Genomic DNA, 18,285 nt, shown 5'->3' on the forward strand with positions numbered 1-18,285 from the left:
CTGTATGGTATTGTGTGTAATGTTGTATTCCTCATGACTCTTGTATTGTGTGTAATGTTGTATTCCTCATGACCGTATTGTATTGTGTGTAATGTTGTATTCCTCATGACTTTATTGTATTGTGTGTAATGTTGTATTCCTCATGACTCTTGTATTGTGTGTAATGTTGTATTCCTCATGACTCTTGTATTGTGTGTAATGTTGTATTCCTCATGACTATTGTATTGTGTGTAATGTTGTGTTCCTCATGACTCTTGTATTGTGTGTAATGTTGTATTCCTCATGACTTGTATTGTGTGTAATGTTGTATTCCTCATGACTCTATTGTATTGTGTGTAATGTTGTATTCCTCATGACTCTTGTATTGTGTGTAATGTTGTATTCCTCATGACTCTTGTATTGTGTGTAATGTTGTATTCCTCATGACTCTTGTATTGTGTGTAATGTTGTATTCCTCATGACTTTTTTGTATTGTGTGTAATGTTGTATTCCTCATGACCGTATTGTATTGTATGTATACATTGGCTACATACATCACTTCTTAAATATTGCAGTTGTGTCTCTGAAAACTGTCTGGGTTTATGAACGGAAAGTGGGGTTGCAACATTTCTCCTTATTGTAGTACAACTTTTTTTTCTAAAGAGATCAATTCATTTCTGGAGCAAAACTAATAATAAACAATACGTTTTTAATAAGTTATACTCAATGAAAACTAGCTGGTTACAGAAGTGGTAGAGATTGTCAAAATCAATACTGGGTTCATACGGGATTGCATAGATCACGTCTATTAGTGTATGTACAATCATAGTAGAATATTAAAAAAGATGGATATTACTACATTTTCGATTAATAAAACTTGTTGACAACAAATCAATGTATCTTGTAAAAAAAACACTTTGTTACATACAGTAGATACGAAGTCAATGTTCCGGCGCATATAAGTTATGTGCAGTATGTAGTTGCATCTTAAATGGAGCAAATGGTCATGAGCGAGAACAGCTGCACGGACCTAAACAAACAAAACTCCGCTTCATGGGGGTCGGCTGTGAATGTGCGTCCAGAGCAAACAGACTGGAAAAAAGTTCTGTCAGACCTTACCTCCAAATGCAAGCCTGATCAGTGCACACACGACCAGCAGTCCTTGCCAGGGCACTAACCTCGTCGGACAGGTTTTAAAGAAGTTCATGTCTTCAGAGTTTCGTGCGTCCGGAGGAGTTCTGTTACTTCGTTACATTTCTCCTTTACATTCCAATCACAGAACTCATTCATAACCCGCACACTGCGAGCGCTGTACCTGCGTTTCATTCGCGTTGGCGACGTCGCTGACGTACTATACAAAACTCCGCCTCCCAAACTCCCCAGTCCAAAAAAAGTACACAGGTCATGATTGGCTGATGCGTGCTTTGTTTTGCAGTGATTCACTTCTGTGCTTTTGTTTCGGAGTCGTTCATTCACCATGAGCAAATAAATACATACAAATTCCAACTTTCGTGGCTGTAACAAACGACATGTCTCTCAGCCCCACCCAAGCCACACTGTCCAGTTTGGGACTGCTGGTTCTTCAGTCGCTGCATGTCTGTCACTGTGTGACCGCCAGTTTACTAGCGCCATGCATCATTATCGCAGGGTCCTGACAGTGGAAATTGATTTTGTAATTTTGTCATGCTATGTATATGTGTTTCTTGAACGTTTTGTTATGTTGTTTACATCTTTATATAGCTAATAAATAGACCTCAAGGTTCTGTTTGAACGTATAATCACAGTTGTCTGATTCCTAGACAGATTATTTACACACTTTAGACTTTAAGTATCTATGAAGAATGAGAACTTCTTGTCTTCTTTTTTCCGTGTGTAATTGAATATATTTGTGTGATTCTTGTTTATAGTTTGATGCTCTGATGAAGGTGTGAATGCACTGAAACTTGTTTTTGTTTTGTTTTAAATAGGTAAATTATAACTGAACTTTCATCCAATATTTTTGTGTGATAAATACATTTTACTTGACCACATGTTATGTATGTTTGTTTTTAAATGTTTAAAAAGCTTTTAAAAAAAAAAAAAAAAAAAAAAAAGCTTGTCGCGTGTTTGTTTGGTTCATGCTCCTCCAAAGTGAATATTTCAATTCGGATTTCATTGAGGAACATTGTGACTGTGGAGAGCAATAAACTAATACAAATGCTGAACGACAAAGTCGATTTGTTACCACTTCTTGTCTGCACATTTCACTTAATCACTTACAATTAGTTTTTGAAAATGTTTAATTAAACAAACAGTAGAGGTGAGATTAACTTCTAACCTATATACAGTATTAAAACCAGGAAAGACACTGTTTGGCGGTAGCAGTTGTATGCATTACAAAATGACCACAACAAATATATAAATTATACACTACCATCCCGTTGTAACAAATATGCGATACAGTATAACGATTCTGCATATAACTAACAACCCCTTTGAACCGATTATTGAAGAACGTGTAATAAATAATTTTGCATTGACTATCGAGAGTCACAGCAGTGTTACTCCAGCCTTTCTTCAAACTGGACTGGGCTCTAGTCATTGCAAAATGTACTCCTTGCTACTCTATTCCCATATGCAATCTGAATAAGAAATCCTAGGGCTCCAGACACACGCCCCTGTCTTAGCTCCGCCCATCTATGACATATTTGTCCTATCCTTTTTACGATCCTTGATTTGGTCCAATAGGAATTCCACTCCCACAAATCCAGACGGACTTCCTGTATGGCCTGTACTGACTGTCTCCGCCCCACTCTGCAAAGGTAAATGTTGACGTTTTTTGGCTCACAGACCGGAAAAATTAAACGGTATCGGTAACCTGTTATATATAACACGGTTAATGATAATTGTATATTTTTGGCCTAAAACTAGATTTTTTTATTTGCACAGAAATAAGTAAATAAAGGATCGGGAGAACGTTTTAACCTTGACTCTTGTTTTGTTTTAGTTTTACTGTTTTTTTTTTCTTTTCGTATGAATACATTGCAGTGAAGCTAGGAAAACAGTACATTTCAGTAAATTTAATATTATTCCCAGATTCAGTGTGCTGAGGGTGTTAATAATAGATGTAAGCTACGCTGGTGTATATTTCCCCCCCTATGATTTTAAAGCAAGAGGCCGATATGGAAGTATAATTCAAAAAACTGAAAACAACTACAATTGCTAAAACAAACAAAAAATAAAACAAGCCAATGATCTCTTCCGGTCCGTTGCTTTAGCGCTCTTGTTTAGTTTCCACACCACAAAGAATACTGTAACGACACATCATATTTGAAATACTGTACTGCCAAAGCAATTAAAAGGGAGAATACTGTCTAAATCCGCTAGGGGCCTTATCATTTGAACTTGCGGCAAGTAGAGTGATGAAAGTGGGCTACTACAAAGGCAGTTCCTCCTTTATTCATGTACTAATGCACTTAGTTGCATCATCTTGCTTGTCCTTTATACAAAATAAAATAATTCATGAGCATTACTATTTTTAGAAATGAACACTCTGAGTTGGTATCGCCCTGAGTCCTCGATCAAGGTCATCTTCTAGTAACTGTCCGATTGCAATGAGTATTGTTATATTGATAGTATCCATCCCCAGCAGGGAATACATATTATATGTATAACTATGATTATAAATCTACATTAATACTGATTAATATAATAATAGCACATGTGTATACAAGGCCTATATATGTACAGTGCCATGAAAAAGTATTTGCCCTCTGTCTGATTTTCTGCATTTTTGCATATTTTTGACACTGAATGTTATCAGAACTTCAACCAAAACCTAATATTAGATAAAATGGACCCTGAGTGAACAAATAACACACACATTTGATACATATTTCATTTATTTATTAAAGAAAGTTATGCAACACCCAATGTCCCCGTGTGAAAAAGTAATCGCCCCCTTAGACTCAATAACTGGTTACGCCACCTTTAGCAGCAATAACTGCAACCAAACGCTTCCTGTAGTTATTTATTAGTCTCTCACAGCGCCGTGGAGGAATTTTGGCCCACTCCTCCATGCAGAACTCCTTCAACTCAGTGACATTTGTGGGTTTTCGAGCATGAACTGCTCTTTTCAGGTCCTGCCACAACATCTCAATGGGGTTTAGGTCTGGACTTTGACTAGGTCATTCCAAAACTTAAAATTTCTTGTTCTTCAACCATTCTTATGTAGACTTGCTTGTGTGTTTCGGATCATTGTCTTGCTGCATGACCCAGCTGCTCTTCAGCTTCAGCTCACAGACGGATGGCCTGGCATTCTGTAGAATTCTCTGATACAGAGCAGAATTCATGGTTCCTTCAATGATGGCAAGGCGTCCAGGTCCTGATGCAGCAAAGCATCCCCAAACCATGACACTACCATCACCATGCTTGACCGTTGGTATGAGGTTCTTACTGTGGAATGTAGTGTTTGGTTTTCGCTAGACATAACGGGGCCCATGTCGGCCAAAAAGTTCCACTTTTGACTCATCTGTCCATAGAATACTGTTCCATAACTCTTGAGGATCATCCAGGTGCTTTTTGGCAAACTTGAGACGAGCATTCATGTTCTTCTTAGTGAGCAATGGTTTCCGCCTTGCTACTCTGCCATGAATCCCATTTTTGCCCAGTGTCTGTCTGATGGTGGAGTCATGAACACTGACCTTAGCCGAGGCGAGAGAGGCCTGCAGATCCCTGGATGTTGTTCTAGTGTTCTTTGTGACTTCCTGGACGATTTTACGCCTTGCTCTTGAAGAGATTTTGGCAGGACGGCCACTCCTGGGAAGATTCACTACTGTCCCAAACTTTCTCCATTTGTACAATATGGCTTTGACTGGTTTGGTGGAGCCCCAGAGCCTTAGAAATGGCTTTTTAACCCTTTCTAGACTGATAGGCATCAACAACTTTTTTCTGGAGGTCTTCAGGAATTTATTTTGTTCATGGCATGTGCCTCTAGAACCTGTGTGCTGACAACTTCACTCTGATGGTAAGGGCCAAAGTTAGTCAGATTTATATTGGGCAGCGCTGGCCCAAATCAGGCCTGGTTGTTAACCAAAGTACTCAAACAGCTGACCCTAATTATCCCTTTAATTGGGTTGAGTTAACTAGGGGGTGCAATAACTTTTTCACACCTGAAGATTGCATGTTTGATTACCTTGCACACCAAACAAATGAAAGAAGCACCAAACTTTGGTGTCATTTTTTCTCTCAGACTCCCTCTATATACTACTACAACCCACAAAAAAAATCTGACCAAATACAATGTGAAAAATGTGCAAAAATGCAGAAAATCAGACAGGGGGCAAATACTTTTTCATGGCACTGTATATGTTTATTTCTATGCTGTAATGCTGTAGTTGCAACCCTGTGTGGTTGTTATTGGTCAATTTAAAGAAGACAATACAAATAATTCTAAAAGAATTGTCCAGCTAAGGACTCTTGAGCCATATACACCCCATTGAGTTTAAAATAAAGACGGTTAATGGTAAATGTATTTACTTCAAATATTTTACAATACAAAAACTCATTGAGGTGTAACATCTCATTTAGAATAAGTGCCCTGGTGCAAAGGTGCTGCACATGCATACAGTAAATGTGAGTGAATACAAAATGAAGGCAAAGTACAGGTAAGGTACAGTACTCATAATAACACTGTATAGTCACAGTCATATTTCTCAATATATATATATATATATCTCGCCTATTTTCATAGTCCTCTACCTTTAGATGCAGAAATAAGAAGGCTGGTGGATGACCTGTACCTTCTATAAGAGGAACCACCATGACTAATAAACTACCCTCCCATATCCAATAGATAAAATTCACACAATCAGCAATGCAAATTAGGTCTAGTGATCTGTGCGCACAAATAAAATGTAAGTACAATATACGAGTGAAAGACAGTTAATGCATTTAAGATTGTTTTGTAAAACTCAGGTACTGATGTTCTTATTAGTCCTGTGCAGGGCTGTATTGTTCTTATTTGTCCTGTGCAGGGCTGTATTGTTCTTATTTGTCCTGTGCAGGGCTGTATTGTTCTTATTTGTCCTGTGCAGGGCTGTATTGTTCTTATTTGTCCTGTGCAGGGCTGTATTGTTCTTATTTGTCCTGTGTTCTAATTTGTCCTATGTACCATATATACTGTGTATATCTATCTATATAGGTTATCACATGGAAAGTTAAATAAGACTTAACAACTTTGTTTGTATGTCCTTTTTTTTGCAGGATGCTGCTCAAATTCCATGTCTGCATTCCCATTGCAGCAGGGTCACTACTTGTTGGAGTTCCTTATAGCATTTCACTATTAGCGCAGTGGCTATATGGCTGGCCCAATAAACCTGGCTTTAGAAAGTATACAGAAGCATTAAAACCCAGGTACTGTTTGTTTTTAAATATGACGCCAAGATGAGACTTATTACAGTCCATACCCCTTTCTAAATCAAGCATGTGACTTCAGAGCAGGCTTAGCACGAACCTCATGCAGCTCATCATTAAAGTAAGCAGACAGTCCTGAAACCATCACTGGGCACAGGACAAGTTCAACACCCCTACTTCGATCAGGTTCTCAGAGAACAGGTCACATATTATAGTATAGTATTGAAACAGGCTCACAGTGAAATAGGGCACGTTAACAGATTGGAAGAGGGACAGTTACGGTACTATATTTAAATCTCATATAAAGATTGTCTTTGTCAGCTATACTAATAAGTCTCCCAGTTTTGTTTCATTGCATAGATTCTACTGTGTTTAATTTGAAAACCTTATTCTTTCCTTAGACGTATATACTGTTTAACAGTCGCTGTCCTGGAAATGGTGAAATACCTGCAGTACGGTAAACTGTATATTCAGTGGAAGTCCTGGTATAGGAATAGTGCCAATTCTAAATATTGTGTAAAGGTACGTGAGAGTGAGACAGAACATTTATCTGCTTGATGATTGCTTCATATTCAGATCAAATCATTCTAGATCGGTCCAATATCGTTAGAACGAAACTGAAAACATGTGATAAGAGGTTTGAAATCATTCTAGATCAGTCCAGTATCGTTAGAATGAAACTGAGAGCATCTGTCATAAGAGGTTTTAAAGTTTAAGGACATTGTTAACAGATAGAGGAACACACTTCAGTACAAAGCAATGGTAACTTCAGGTGAACTGTGGTTACAAATATTTTTAATTAACTTGCAAGGAACTACACATATATTGTATACAATTCCTATGTTGTTTTTACTTTAAATAAGCTTAGTTCAATATTACCAACCAAAAGAGCAAATAGGAAAACAAAGATGTGGAAGTATTTTAATTGAAATCATGCAATATATTTCAGTCTAGCTCCTGCACTGCTGTGTGGAGTGACGGGAAAGTCATGCAAGCACGCTTTGTGCCAAATTTAGCTGCATTGGCCTTTGATTTGCATATGGTTTCGGGCAGAAAGTCCTCTGGGGCTAGTTCACCTCTTCATGCTCCAACAGCCACTTCTTGTCCGGTGCCAGGCAGAGACTGCGCTTCATTGCTCAGGTTCAGCAGGTGAAAATAGTAAAATACTGCCATTGAAAAGAGAACTCTGCTTTGGAGGGTTTTCATTCAAATCGTGGCGTAGTAATTGAATGTTTTTTAACAGGACATACATTTTGGCCGGCATGGTAATAAACTGGATTTGTATTACTGCCCCCATGTGGACGGCCCTGGTTCTGCACTGTCTCCTGCTGTGATCTTCGTATATGGCGGGGCCTGGGGCTCCGGAGAGAGATCTACATATTGCCTCTTGGCAATGCAAATGGCAAAGGAGTTAAACAAGCCTGTCATCTGTCCAGATTATTCCATTTATCCAAAGGTAGGAGCGCAACATTTGGTAGGGGTGAAATTTGATAAAGTAGTCTGCTATTACCATGGCACTTCTGATAATAGATAAGGAGGAAAGCATTCAAATGAAATACAGTAGAACCTAGGGGCTCCCGAGTGGCACATCCGGTGCTCCGTGTGGAGTGCAGGATGCGCCCTGTAGCCTCTAGGTCGCTGGTTTGAGTCCAGGCTATTCCACTGCCGACCGGGAACAGGAGCTCCCAGGGGGCAGCGTACAGTTGGCCGAGTGCCGCCCGGGGGTGGGGGAGCTTAGGTCGGCCAGAGTGTCCTTGGCTCGCTGCACACCAGCGACTTCTGTAGACTGGTCGGGCGCCTGCGAGCTTGCCTGTAAGCTGCCCAGAGCTGCGCTGTCCTCCGACACTGTAGCTCTGGATTGACTGCATGCTGGCCAACAGAGTGAAAAGAAGCGGTCGGCTGACGGCACACGCTTTGGAGGACAGCGTGTGTTCGTCTTCGCCACACCGGAGTCAGCGCAGAGGTGGTAGCAGTGAGCTGAGCCTAAAATACAATTGGACATTTCAAATTGGGAGAAAAACTGGGTAAAATCAATTGGGACTAGTAAATTTATTAAAAAAAAATAAAAATAATAATAATAAAAAAGAAATACAGTAGAACCTGTCCTATCCAATCCTATGCGTTACCCTCTGTTAACAGATGGACCTCTGTCTTTGTGTTATGTTTTACTTCTGTGCATTAAACAGAAAGAATGGAAGCAAGTGGAATTATCACCACAGTGCATTCGAATGGCATTCCTGTTTGGAAAGGCACAGTCATGCTGCATTACTTGTCAATCAGATCAATAGACATGTGGCTTCCCTTTCAGGGCAATGTGATGGAAATGGTCCAAGATATTGCTGACTGTATCTTATGGAGCAGAGAAACTGGGCACACATTTAACATTGACAAGGCAAGTTTGTAAAGGCTGTTTCTTTAAGTTCCTTACTGGCATGTTCAGGCTTTGTTTTGTACAATCAATGTGTTTCATAGGGAATGTACTGCAGCTAATGTTACTACAGTACAACATAGTGCTTGGCAATCATTTTTTAATGAGGACAATGATACTGGTAGATATGATGTATTACATCAGAACTGAAATCATTCTGGTTTATTATTCCAAATGGGGATGAAATACTGTTAATTTCCATGTACTATATACATCCATGTGGAGGTTTTATCTGATGTTGAAACTTGGATATAAGAGAATTTAAAGCTATTACTATTTCAGTATGGAGCGCAGATAAAACCCTTTTGTGTTTTTATAATTGGTCTTTGATTCTTGTTTCTAGCTAGATTTATTTTGCAAGGGGAAAGGCTGGGAGGAGGATATATTTCACATTGCTTACAGATTCATACTTTGGAAACGCTTTGGGCAGATCACTGTGCAGATGCCATTCCACTGTCATGTTTTTAATTATGTGGTAGTGTTGGATTTTTACTAATATCATAAGTAGTTCTGATTTTCTTTCATAATATTTTCATTTTGATGTATGTGTGGTTTTATTTAACCATGATATGTCACACATGTGGTAAACAGTAATTCAACATTCATCAAATGATATTCTGCCACGACATATCGGATTACAGTTATGACATTATTCTGAGATCATTAAGATTAGATAACAATATATCGGTATACCAAAAAGAAACAGACCATCATCACTCAGTGTGAGGTTCATGCTCTTTTTTACCAGCAATATTTATATTAATCATCATTTTAGGATATATAAAATTGTAATGTATCTACATATTAGTTGATAGCCTTATCAGAACAAAAGCAATAAAGTTCCCTATTGTCGACCCCCTGCTGCAGGGTAGATGGTGTTTGTGTCTCCGTTGTGGACCCCCTGCTGCAGTGTAGATGGTGTTTGTGTCTCCGTTGTGGACCCCCTGCTGCAGTGTAGATGGTGTTTGTGTCTCCGTTGTGGACGCCCTGCTGCAGTGTAGATGGTGTTTGTGTCTCCGTTGTGGACGCCCTGCTGCGGTGTAGATGGTGTTTGTGTCTCCGTTGTGGACGCCCTGCTGCAGTGTAGATGGTGTTTGTGTCTCCGTTGTGGACGCCCTGCTGCAGTGTAGATGGTGTTTGTGTCTCCGTTGTGGACGCCCTGCTGCAGTGTAGATGGTGTTTGTGTCTCCGTTGTCGACGCCCTGATGCAGTGTAGATGGTGTTTGTGTCTCCGTTGTCGACCCCCTGCTGCAGTGTAGATGGTGTTTGTGTCTCCGTTGTGGACGCCCTGCTGCAGTGTAGATGGTGTTTGTGTCTCTGTTGTGAACGCCCTGATGCAGTGTAGATGGTGTTTGTGTCTCCGTTGTCGACCCCCTGCTGCAGTGTAGATGGTGTTTGTGTCTCCGTTGTGGACGCCCTGCTGTGGTGTAGATGGTGTTTGTGTCTCCGTTGTGAACGCCCTGCTGCAGTGTAGATGGTGTTTGTGTCTCCGTTGTCGACCCCCTGCTGCAGCGTAGATGGTGTTTGTGTCTCCGTTGTGAACGCCCTGCTGCAGTGTAGATGGTGTTTGTGTCTCCGTTGTCGACCCCCTGCTGCAGTGTAGATGGTGTTTGTGTCTCCGTTGTGAACGCCCTGCTGCAGTGTAGATGGTGTTTGTGTTTCCGTTGTGAACGCCCTGATGCAGTGTAGATGGTGTTTGTGTCTCCGTTGTCGACCCCCTGCTGCAGTGTAGATGGTGTTTGTGTCTCCGTTGTGAACGCCCTGCTGCAGTGTAGATGGTGTTTGTGTCTCCGTTGTCGACGCCCTGCTGCAGTGCAGATGGTGTTTGTGTCTCTGTTGTGGACGCCCTGATGCAGTGTAGATGGTGTTTAAGTCTCTGTTGTGAACGCCCTGCTGCAGTGTAGATGGTGTTTGTGTCTCCGTTGTGAACGCCCTGCTGCAGTGTAGATGGTGTTTGTGTCTCTGTTGTGGACGCCCTGATGCAGTGTAGATGGTGTTTGTGTCTCCATTGTGGACGCCCTGATGCAGTGTAGATGGTGTTTGTGTCTCCGTTGTGGACGCCCTGCTGCAGTGTAGATGGTGTTTGTGTCTCCATTGTGGACGCCCTGCTGCAGTGTAGATGGTGTTTGTGTCTCCATTGTGGACCCCCTGCTGCAGTGTAGATGGTGTTTGTGTTTCCGTTTTGGACGCCCTGCTGCAGCGTAGATGGTGTTTGTGTTTCACTGGAATGCAATGCTCTGACCCCTTGTTCTCTCTTATATACCCTTTGTTATAGAATAGAAATTCATAGTCCTTGAGCTGACAATGTATTCCTGTACACAGCTCACCCGGAGTGACAGATCTGGAGTAGGTGGAATAATTCTCATTGCCCATGTTCAGTGTGGGCTTCATGTTTCACTTATTTTCTCCAAGTTTTGAACCTGCCCCCCTTCTCGCTCCAGACAGCACATGTCATTCTGGTTAAATGGGGTTGTTGAAATCCCATGTTTTAGTTTCTGATTTGATCAGAGTAGGATTGTTTTACAATGTTTTCAGTAATAGCACAGACATTTTTGTTTATACTGCAGGGAATATTGTGACATTTCAGAACCAGTTTATGGTTAAATGAACATAGCTTTGCAGCTACAAAGACATGCTACTCCTGTGGTAATCCGTGTATTTCCTCCCATTGTTTGCAGCGGAACATTGTATTAATTGGCCACTCGGCCGGTGCTCATCTGTGCGCACTGACTGCCCTCTTTCTGGCAGCTGAGAGCGAGGAGATGGGAATTGAGCTCTCCAAACAGAGGGATATTTTAACATCTGTCAAAGGAGTTGTAGGTAGATATGGAAGAGGCTTCAGTTCCATGTGATGATCCTGAGGTGTATATCCAATAGCAGGATAAGAATGGCTTGGAAACCCAAGGGTTTGATTTACTCACATTTCTGCCAGTGTGGATCTCGAAACGAATGGTGTTAAAATACCAAATTTCCAAACTTGCAACCAAACTGCTGATTGAATAATACTGGGACAGAGCACAATACATGAAATAATATCTAAATATTATCTGTTCCCTAGTTTAATGTAACTTTCAAAATTATTACCAGCATATCCAGTTATGTAAGTTGTATATCCTGAAGACCCCCGTGTTTAGACTGCACTTGTAGATCCCTTGATCTGCCCCTCCTACTCTGCACTGGACTTCCCTGATCTACGCACCACGTTACTGGATCCTCATCTAATGCACTATCCTTGCACTATTGCACTGCTGTTATGTTGTTAATATAACGTGTTGTAATCCTGACTTGCTGCATCCTTGTTCATATTGTATTTTAGTGGTTTTATTTGCACTTACTGTAAACTATACTGTGATATATATTAAGCTTGCATTGTAACCTTGTATTGCCCTGTAACACCTGGAAGTCGCCTTGGATAAAGGCAGCTGCCAAATAGATAAATAAAATATCAATGAAGCAATATGGTCTAATAATTTTAAGCCTTAAACACAACAGAATTGCTGTGTTTTCTTTCTAGCTGTTAAAAGCTGCCTGTTTTGTCTCTAAGGGCTGAGTGGAGTTTATCATATCATGAATCATTACCAGTATGAGACATGGAGAGGAGTGGAATATGTTTCCACAATGCACAAAGCAATGGGAGGAATTGAGAACTTTGAGCATTATTCCCCAACCCTATTTGTGAAGACATTGACAGAAGACAAACTAGCCAAGTAAGAGATTATTATTGCATTGATTATAAAGTTCTATCCACTGTCGTAGCTTATACCGGGATAACTCAGCCTGCATTATTAAAAAACAAAAAAATATAATTTATTAAAAACGTAAATGAAGCAAACGGGTCCTTCGGCTTAGATATGCCAAATTAAAACCTCACTGCTTTAAGGAATGCTGTCTCTCTGCTATTTAAGGAGTGCTGTCTCTCTGCTATTTAATGAAAGTCATTTTCCTGGCTGCTGTATGCACCCTTGCTATGGTCAAAGGACATCTAGTAAGTTTGTAGCTGATGAAATCTTTATGTTCTTTTGTTTCTGTAGATTGCCTCCCTTCACTTTAATCCATGGAACAAAGGATACCATTGTACCTGTGGAGTCGACCCTCCAGTTTTCAGAGGCCCTGACTGCAGCTGCAGTGAAGGCTTCACTGTTCATCCTGCCACACGTGGGCCATACAGAATTAGTGACAGATCTCATGGGCAGCAATAGGAGATACTACCACACAATCCTGGGCTGCATAAAACAAGGCATTAATAAGGTTACTGCTCACGGTTAACAAATGCCTTGCTTTTGGAAGCATGTAACAGGAACCCATTTGTAACCCTGTTTTTTTTTTTTCCTAACGCTGTATATCTGTATGGTGATTTACTATTTTTAATGTTTTTTTAATTTATATATTAACATGCTTTAGTAATGATAGGCTTTATAACTAATGTTTATTTAAATGTATTTGATGGAATGTATTGCTGTAACAAACAATTGTTTTTTTGTATGCATTGGAGTGACATTTCACTCTGAGCAGCGTGCATTTGTTTCAGCTCCCACTGTATTAAATAGCAGGAGTGCCAAGTACTATGCAGAGCTGTCTGGAAAGATTGCACTGCAGTTCCTTGTGCTGTGTGTGCTCTGAGCGACTGCACTGGAACTATTCTTACACTGAGTGTTTAACACAATCGCATTGTTAGAGTGTAAGTATAACAGATATGTGGGAGTCCAGCGAGGAGAGACCTGCGAGGAGAGACTGTTGGAGAAAATCCGAACCTAACAGCACTCTGGAAGATGCCAACTACTAGACAGGTCTGTACCCTCCCCCCACCACTCCTGCTCCGACTACTACTGTACCTATCTGTCTCACCTGTCCTGCTATGACTGTCTCTCACATCCCTGTTATTCTGTCCTATCACTCCCGTCCTCTATCCTCTCTCCGCCGCTGCTCCCCTAACCCCTCTAACCTCATCCCTCTGCCTCTCCCCCTCTCCCACTCTCTCCCCTCCCACACTCTCTCTGGTGCCCTCTGCAACTGTTAGTCTTCTGCTAACAAAGCTGATTTCATCTCTGCCTTTGCCTCCCACCTCTCTCGAGTTCCTTGCTCTCACTGAAATCTTGCTCTCTCCTGATAACACTGTAACTGCTGCTGCCCTGTCCTCTCTCCAGTCCTGTCCTATACTCCACGTCTCACTGGATAGGGAGGCGGGACTGGTCTTCTCCTCTCTCCCTCCTTACTCTTTTCTGTCCCCTTTGACCTCTCCTCACTCTCTGTTAACACCTTTGAATTTCACGCTGTCCAACTAACCTCTCCCTGTCAACTCCTGCTAATTGTAATGTACCATCCCCCTGGACCTCTCACTCACTTTCTCGATGAACTCGACTATCTCCTCTCCTCCCTCCCCTCTCTGTCTACCTCAACTGTCCTGTTAGGTGATTTCAATATCCATCTATCCAACCCCACCCACTCTGCCGGATTCCTTCCTCTCCTTCAACTTCTCTCTCTATTCCCTCCTACCCACAAAGCTGGCCGTCAACTGGACCTCACCTTCTCCAGGGCCTGCTGCCCCTCCACCCTCTCTGTCACCCCTCTGGACCTCTCTGATCACTACTTCATCTATTTTTCTCTGTCTCTCCCCTTTCTCCCTACTTCACCTACCCCCACTGTTACCTCCCGCCGTAACCTCCGCTCTCTCTCCCCCTGTCCTTGTCTCCACCACTCTCTCACCTCCCTCTTAGACTCCTCCCAACTCTGTAGACTCTGCTACCTCCACCCTCTTCTCCTCCCTCACCTCCTCCCTCGACTCCCTCTGTCCCCTCACCTCCCGACCTGCCCGTCCCTACCCTCCCCAACCCAACTCTGGCTCACCTGTGTGCTCCGCTCAGCAAGAACCAAACTGCACTCTGTCGAAAAGAAATAGAAGAGAATGAAACTCCCTGCTGCCCTAGACCTTTACCGCTCCCTCCTCTCCTCCTTATCCACTCTCTCCTCTGCTAAACCCTCCTATTTCCAATCTATTATCCAATTCTCCACTAACAACCCCCGGAAACTATTCTCTACCTTATCCTCCCTCCTCAACCATCCCCCCTCCTCCTCCTCCCTCCTCTACCTCCTCTGACGACTTTGCCTCTTTCTTCTCCTCTAAAATCTCTGATATCCTCTAACTCTTTAACACCTCCCCCCACCCCCTCCCGCTCCAACCCCAACACCCTCTGTCTCCCCTACTAGCTCACCCTCCTTCTCTCCACTCTCAGACTCTTACCTCTCCTCCCTCCTCCAGGGCCACAAACCAACCACGTGCACCCTGGACCCCCTTCCCACTCACTCCTGCTCTACTCTCCTTCATCTCCTCCCTTTTCAACACCTCTCCTCTTTGGCCTCTTTTCCTCTGCCTTCAAACAAGCCTCTATCACCCCTTCCTCAAAAAACCTACCTTCGACCCCACCTCCCTCCAGAACTACCGTCCTGTCTCCCTCTTACCCTTCCTCTCTAAAACACTCGAGCAGGCAGTACACCGCCAGCTCTCTGCTTTCCTGTCTAACCACTCTCTGCTTTACCCTCTCCAATCTAGTTTCCGCTCTGCTCACTCCACTGAAACTGCTCTCCTGTCTGTCACTAACTCGCTAAACTCTGCCCGTGCTGCCTCTCTCTCCTCTGTCCTAATTCTCCTCGATCTCTCTGCTGCCTTTGACACTGTCGATCACTCTATTCTACTATCCTCTCTCGCTGACCTGGGAATCTTTGGCCTGGTTCTCCTACCTCTCCGACCGCACATACCAGGTAATCTGGATCAGTCTTGGGTCCTCTCCTGTTCTCTCTCTATACCTGCTCCCTGGTTTCTCATACCATTTCTATGCTGATGATGCTCAGATCTTTCCTCCGCCCCCCCAGCCCACCATCCCCTCCCGTATCTATTACCTGTCTGTCTGCTATCTCCTGGATACACTCGCATCACCTCAAACTCAACCTCTCTAAATCTCCATTCCTCTGGAATCTAGCATGCTCTCTCCCTCCTCCTTAGCCAAGAACCTCGGAGTAACCCTGGACCCCTGCCTCTCCTACTCCCAACACATCTCCACTCTATCACGTACCTGCCGTTTCTTCCTGAGCAACATACAAAGAATCCGACCTGTCATCACCAGACTGCACCCAGCTACCTCCAGACCCTCATCTCTCCTTACACCCCCACCCGACCTCTCCGCTCATCCGCCTGCACTACAAGACTGGCTTTACTTCCTCTAAGCTCCCCTGCCTCCAGAGCCTGCTCCTTCTCCACCCTCGCCCTGCAGTGGTGGAACGACCTTCCCATGTATGTCAGGACTGCCCAGTCCCTGACCACCTTCCGGTGCCTCCTCAATACACACCTCTTCAGACAACACCTGTAAAACTCAACTCTTCCCTTCTGGACAATATAGCACTCTGCCTTTAATGCACTTTAACTTGCACTTATCTGCTCCCTATTTTACTGTATTTAATCCTGCACTTAAGCCAATCTGTACTATTTTGTATTTCACCTGCACTCATATCTAACCCTGATGTAACCATCAACACTGTTATCTGCTCTTGAACTGCCCTGATATCAAATCGTACTGTGTTTTGTATTTGGTCTTATTAGGACTGAAGTCATTGTATTTTGTATCTTGCTCTTAATTGTACTGTAATTCTTGATATGTATTTTTGTATACACTGTAAATCGCCCTGGGTAAGTGCGTCTGCTAAGAAATAAATAAATAAATAATAATAGTAATAATAATAGTTTCATTTTCATGTATATTAATCCTCTTTTATTGTTGATTTAACATGTTTATGTTGTATCTGACACATACAGAATTATAGATTATGATTCATTCTACTGAGCTTTTTCTATCTGTGTTTGTAACTCACTATAAATCTCCATTTTCAGAGAGAAAGCACCAAGTAAATCTGTTTCAGGGTAAAAAACCCCAAAACTTTCTGTTGTATTTAATATATTTTTTCTTAAGAAACGCACATATTTCATCACAAGAATTCCTGCCTTAATAAGTGATACTGATCACTGTCTTTGTAACTTCACAGTATTTTATAGATTACATGTTTTTAAATGTATTAAAAGTTATTATCTGAAGAAACATTGTGATTTCCTACTTTAATTACATCAATACAAATCCAAACGATTCTTCATTTCATTACATTTTTCAGTGGCACATTGGTAGTAGGGCAGATGCTTCGGCGAGAGCCAGTGCAATGAAAGGTCTTTTTACAAATGAAATGAACACCACAACACAGCAGCTAGATCAGCTCTCAAACAGGGCATGACGTTTTACTACATGTTTTGATGTGTTTCAATTCCCATTTGAAACAGAAACATATTCTTATTGTTACGCACAGTAGAATTGCCAAGAGCCCCCTTGTTATCCAGCAGATCTGCTGTTTTAATGGTCAGTTTGGGGCATGCCAAGTGCTGCTCTATGGGAGTTTGATAGGCTATAGCATTAGCAGCTTTATTACATTACAGCTCTTGTAGAAGCAGCCACCTCTTCTGCTGCCTTTGAGTTTTTACGTTTCAAGATCAAAGCCCAAGGCAGCTGAAATCCAGACTCCTCTGATATGTTGTCTTGTATTCCAGGGGGTTGAATATGGAAGCTGTTCCCTATCATCTGTCTGCTATTTCCTTCACAAGCCACAGTCTGAACCCCCTACTGTATGTCTAGACTGTATTCTGGGATCTGGAATAGCTTGGTCAGGCTGCTGGTGGAAAAGCAACTATACTTCAGTTGCCTTTCTTTGTTATAAAGCTTATCAAGGTTTTGCATTCAGAATTATTAGTATCAATATATTTCAGATTATCAAATCTCAATGACATTATGGGAAGACAATACACTAAAACCTGCTTGGATTGTGTGTACATCTTTGCTGTAGCTGGCTGAGTTGAGTAATATAGTAAATGTGTGTTTTCATATATTTTTTTTGTATAATATCTGGTTCCATACTAGGTCCTCTAACACTTCCTAGGTGTTTTCACACCAGTTGGGTTATCAGGTTCAAAGCATGTCAGTGGCTACAAATCCCAAATCAAACCCTGTAGGTGTTTGTGAGAGACGTGGGTCCTGATCAGGCAGATGTTTATATGCTAAGTGTCGCTGTTCTTGTATTTAGTATCTTTAAGACGCTCATTTTGACGAGTGTAAACCTAGAACTGCACAAATGTGCCTGCTGTCCCCCGGGATCTCTTTGAAAAGAATGTGTTGCACCTCATAGGGCTGGCCTGCTGAATAACATTTTGAATGGTTAGTTTTCCAGTTCAGAAATATTGCTAGGCTTCACCCAGTTCACACTTTTTCTGATGCTGAAGTATTGACCAATACCTTCAACTGCTTGCTTGCTGTTCTTGTTTCTAACAGAAGAGGTCAGTATTCCCAATCCCTGCCAGTGTGCTGTTTATTCACCTTGCATGCTTTTCACCTCCGGAATCCTGGGTGGAGTCAGCTGAGCAGCAGTGGAGATTAGTCCACATTACAAAACCACCACAC

At 42.0% G+C, this 18,285-nt stretch overlaps 2 protein-coding genes across 4 annotated transcripts in view; one reads left to right on the plus strand and one right to left on the minus strand.

The window, feature by feature from the left end:
- Nucleotides 1-1,335, minus strand: part of LOC117403816 (chondroitin sulfate proteoglycan 4-like) — a 34,186-nt gene extending 32,851 nt beyond the window's left edge. The window contains exon 1 of the mRNA XM_034902092.2: nt 1,099-1,335. Within this exon, the coding sequence (XP_034757983.2) occupies nt 1,099-1,186 (88 nt within the window). The 5' untranslated portion in view covers nt 1,187-1,335. The remainder of the gene's footprint in view (nt 1-1,098) is intronic.
- A 1,380-nt stretch (nt 1,336-2,715) lies between these two features.
- On the plus strand, nt 2,716-16,877 carry LOC117963139 (uncharacterized). Of its 3 annotated transcripts, XR_009307506.1 has the most exons (9): nt 2,716-2,780; nt 6,223-6,372; nt 6,774-6,894; nt 7,616-7,828; nt 8,681-8,764; nt 11,479-11,620; nt 12,345-12,507; nt 12,832-13,587; nt 15,798-16,877. XR_009307506.1 is itself a non-coding variant. In XM_034902096.2 (8 exons), exons 1-8 carry the CDS (start codon nt 2,743-2,745, stop codon nt 13,064-13,066), a joined length of 1,146 nt encoding a protein of 381 aa, XP_034757987.2. In that variant the 5' UTR covers nt 2,716-2,742; the 3' UTR covers nt 13,067-16,877. The 3 variants fall into 3 exon arrangements, 2 of the variants coding, with proteins under 2 accessions (XP_034757987.2, XP_058845475.1); XM_034902096.2 differs by having other exon boundaries at nt 12,832-16,877; XM_058989492.1 differs by lacking the exon at nt 7,616-7,828 and having other exon boundaries at nt 12,832-16,877.
- Nucleotides 16,878-18,285: the final 1,408 nt, after the last annotated feature.

Source organism: Acipenser ruthenus, chromosome 2, assembly GCF_902713425.1.
Source record: "Acipenser ruthenus chromosome 2, fAciRut3.2 maternal haplotype, whole genome shotgun sequence".
Lineage (NCBI taxonomy): Eukaryota > Metazoa > Chordata > Actinopteri > Acipenseriformes > Acipenseridae > Acipenser > Acipenser ruthenus.